The sequence below is a fragment of the Ruditapes philippinarum genome, unplaced genomic scaffold (genome assembly GCF_026571515.1).
Source record: "Ruditapes philippinarum isolate M1 unplaced genomic scaffold, ASM2657151v2 ctg12285_1_1_1_1, whole genome shotgun sequence".
NCBI classification, from domain to species: Eukaryota; Metazoa; Mollusca; class Bivalvia; order Venerida; family Veneridae; genus Ruditapes; species Ruditapes philippinarum.
Genome location: NW_026865875.1, coordinates 24,845 through 27,319, shown reverse-complemented (window position 1 = coordinate 27,319; position 2,475 = coordinate 24,845). Strand labels below are relative to the sequence as shown.

General features: G+C 32.8%; 1 protein-coding gene across 1 annotated transcript; it reads left to right on the top strand.

Moving 5' to 3' along the window:
* Positions 1-908: 908 nt before the first annotated feature.
* Positions 909-2,176, top strand: LOC132730619 (uncharacterized). Its single transcript, XM_060716586.1, has 3 exons — positions 909-1,257; positions 1,479-1,708; positions 2,036-2,176. Exons 2-3 carry the CDS (start codon positions 1,480-1,482, stop codon positions 2,161-2,163), a joined length of 357 nt encoding a protein of 118 aa, XP_060572569.1. The 5' UTR covers positions 909-1,257; position 1,479; the 3' UTR covers positions 2,164-2,176.
* Positions 2,177-2,475: the final 299 nt, after the last annotated feature.

The following is a 2,475-nucleotide window of genomic DNA, read 5'->3' as shown; positions in this document are numbered from 1 at the left end:
CAACTAAATAACTACTACAGGAATAACATACATATTTAAAGATATTTTATAAAACGCGAGTACATAAAAATAGCATACATAAAGAACAATATAAACGATCAAATACAAAAGTTGTAAAATATCATCACACTTACTCTATATACAAAGAACGTCTTCTCGGCGCGAGTTTCCCACCAAAAATGACCTGTTAGCTCAAATGATCACGTGGTCTGTAATCTGTGAAGCGGGAAAATTCGGCATTTTCCGCCGTGCTTCTCAACTCTGACCTTTTCATTATTGAAATATTGTTGGCCAATATTGGCCTGAGACATTTGAATATTCAATGACCTTTTATCGGCAATCATCGGAATCCGGCATTCAAATATGATCGAGAATGGGAAATCTTAATTTATAAGTACACAGGGGTGGCAGGATAAAGCCATATACGAAAACGCACGAACAGGAAAAACATATGGCCTGTTAGAGTAGTGGTTAAGGTCCTTGTTTCGCATGCGGAAGGTCGTAAGCTCAAATCCCACAATGGGTGAAACTTTTATTAGCCCTTTGAATTAAGTAGATTTATCTTCTTTTGAGAAATAAATCCCTTTTAATTTTTGACGGGTGCATACGTGTAATTGCCTCAAAACTCATCCGTGTAAAACGGTAAAACATTCCGATAAAACTGGTTTTCGTAAGTTTACCAAGCACGAGTTTTTCGTGCGTACATTGTAAAGGCTGCGCATTTAAAGTTTAAAACATCGCTTATTTATCAAAACTGCTCTCGACATTTGAAACGCTTCAACAGTTCAACCCAGGTGGTTTCAACTGTTCACCATTTTGTCTTTCGCAAAGAAAAAGCCGCTGGGAAATGCCTGAATCATACATACATCATACATATATTATTCATACTTATTAACCTTTCTTCGTAAATGATTATATATTAAAAATACTTTGTCAGTCATTTCATGTATCGATTTTTGGTTTTTCAAATATACAAAATTAATAAACGAGTATTTGTATATTGAATGAGGTGTATAATTTCAAAAAAAGTATATTACGTGATATTGTGGTAAACTATTTTATGAAGGGAACGTTCATCCCATATGGGGGATAGCTCCTTCCTGTTTCCGAATGACAGTAACAAACATCTATAAAATGGGAGTCTTGCTGGTCCATGATAGTAACAACTTGTTTGGCTTTCAACCTGATAACCAAAGTGATAAAGAAATTACCAAAGACTTAATTTATTTCAATTCACTAGGTTTTGCAACTGAACAAGTAAGTTTGCTGTATCTTTTTATTTTGTTTTTGTTCTATTGACTCGTTCTTAGGTAACAATAAAAAGATGCTTTAAGTAAAACAAACTTTTATTACCAAAGATAATCTTGTTGGAGCCTTTCTATGCATGTTTATAAGGTTATGGACATTATTATGTAAATAATAACAATACTCAGATTCTATTATTCTATCAATAAAGCATCGATATTTTCTTTTCCTAGAATGAACAAAATGGTATATCTCGGATGTTTGGCTCTTGCCTCATGTGTTGGTATGGCTATTGGTTACGGAAGTGTTATGACGGGGCACAACAAGTTTAACTCATACCCCTACATGGGTAACATGGGTTACGGACCATACATGGCGGGATCTTCAGGCTTTGGAGGTTTTCTTGGTGGTACAGGCGGCTCGAGTAGTGGCATGGGTGGTATATTTGGAAACATTATCCAACGTAAGTTAAACAAACGTTCATTCTTTGTTACAAGAACTAGTATATACGACGTCCTTTTTGATATTTTTAGAAAAAAATGTATTCGTGAATTTATTATTAGTGAAAAATATATTGCGTAATTTTTGTTACCTTGCGTATTTTCTATAAACATTTTAATGTTTATTCAGTTAGAAGATAATAAATTTTATTATACATGTATGAACAGTCCACACTTATATATTTTATTTTTCTTTCTGTCATTCATATTCTGTGCAATTTATATTACGAAAAATTATTTCTCTTGCTATTATTTCAAATGATTTAATATATTTATATGTCTTATTTCAGTGTTCTTATTTATCTTTGTGATCAACATCTTGTTCTCGAGCACTGGTCTTGGTTCGGGCCTTGGCTCAGGTGGTCTAGGTATCGGCAAGAAGTCTTCGCACGTGACCCGTGACTATGACTTTTACTGAACACAGCTTAAATAAGATGTAGGCAAATCATTATTTTCACATTTAGTCAACATTTTGTTTAGATATGCCTAAATGTCTTTTTCTTATTTTCAACTTTTTATATAATTTCTTGATTATGATATGGTATTTTATTGGTTATAGATATATAATATACAATTGTTAACTATTTATAGCAAAGCCATTTACATATTTTGTTATGAATTTCAGGAAAGCAATGGAAAAGGGAAACAGAGAATTGCGTCGACTGATGTATATATTACAGGGAAACCAAAATGAAACTCATCTGTGATTTAACATTGTATTTATTTGAAA

What these genes read in the sequence shown, in the direction of transcription:
- LOC132730619 (XM_060716586.1), top strand. Translation starts at nt 1,480, where the DNA reads ATGAACAAAATGGTATATCTCGGATGTTTGGCTCTTGCCTCATGTGTT. An exon ending in ATTTGGAAACATTATCCAAC is followed by an intron (nt 1,709 to 2,035) that starts GTAAGTTAAACA and finishes GTCTTATTTCAG; the next exon opens with TGTTCTTATTTATCTTTGTG.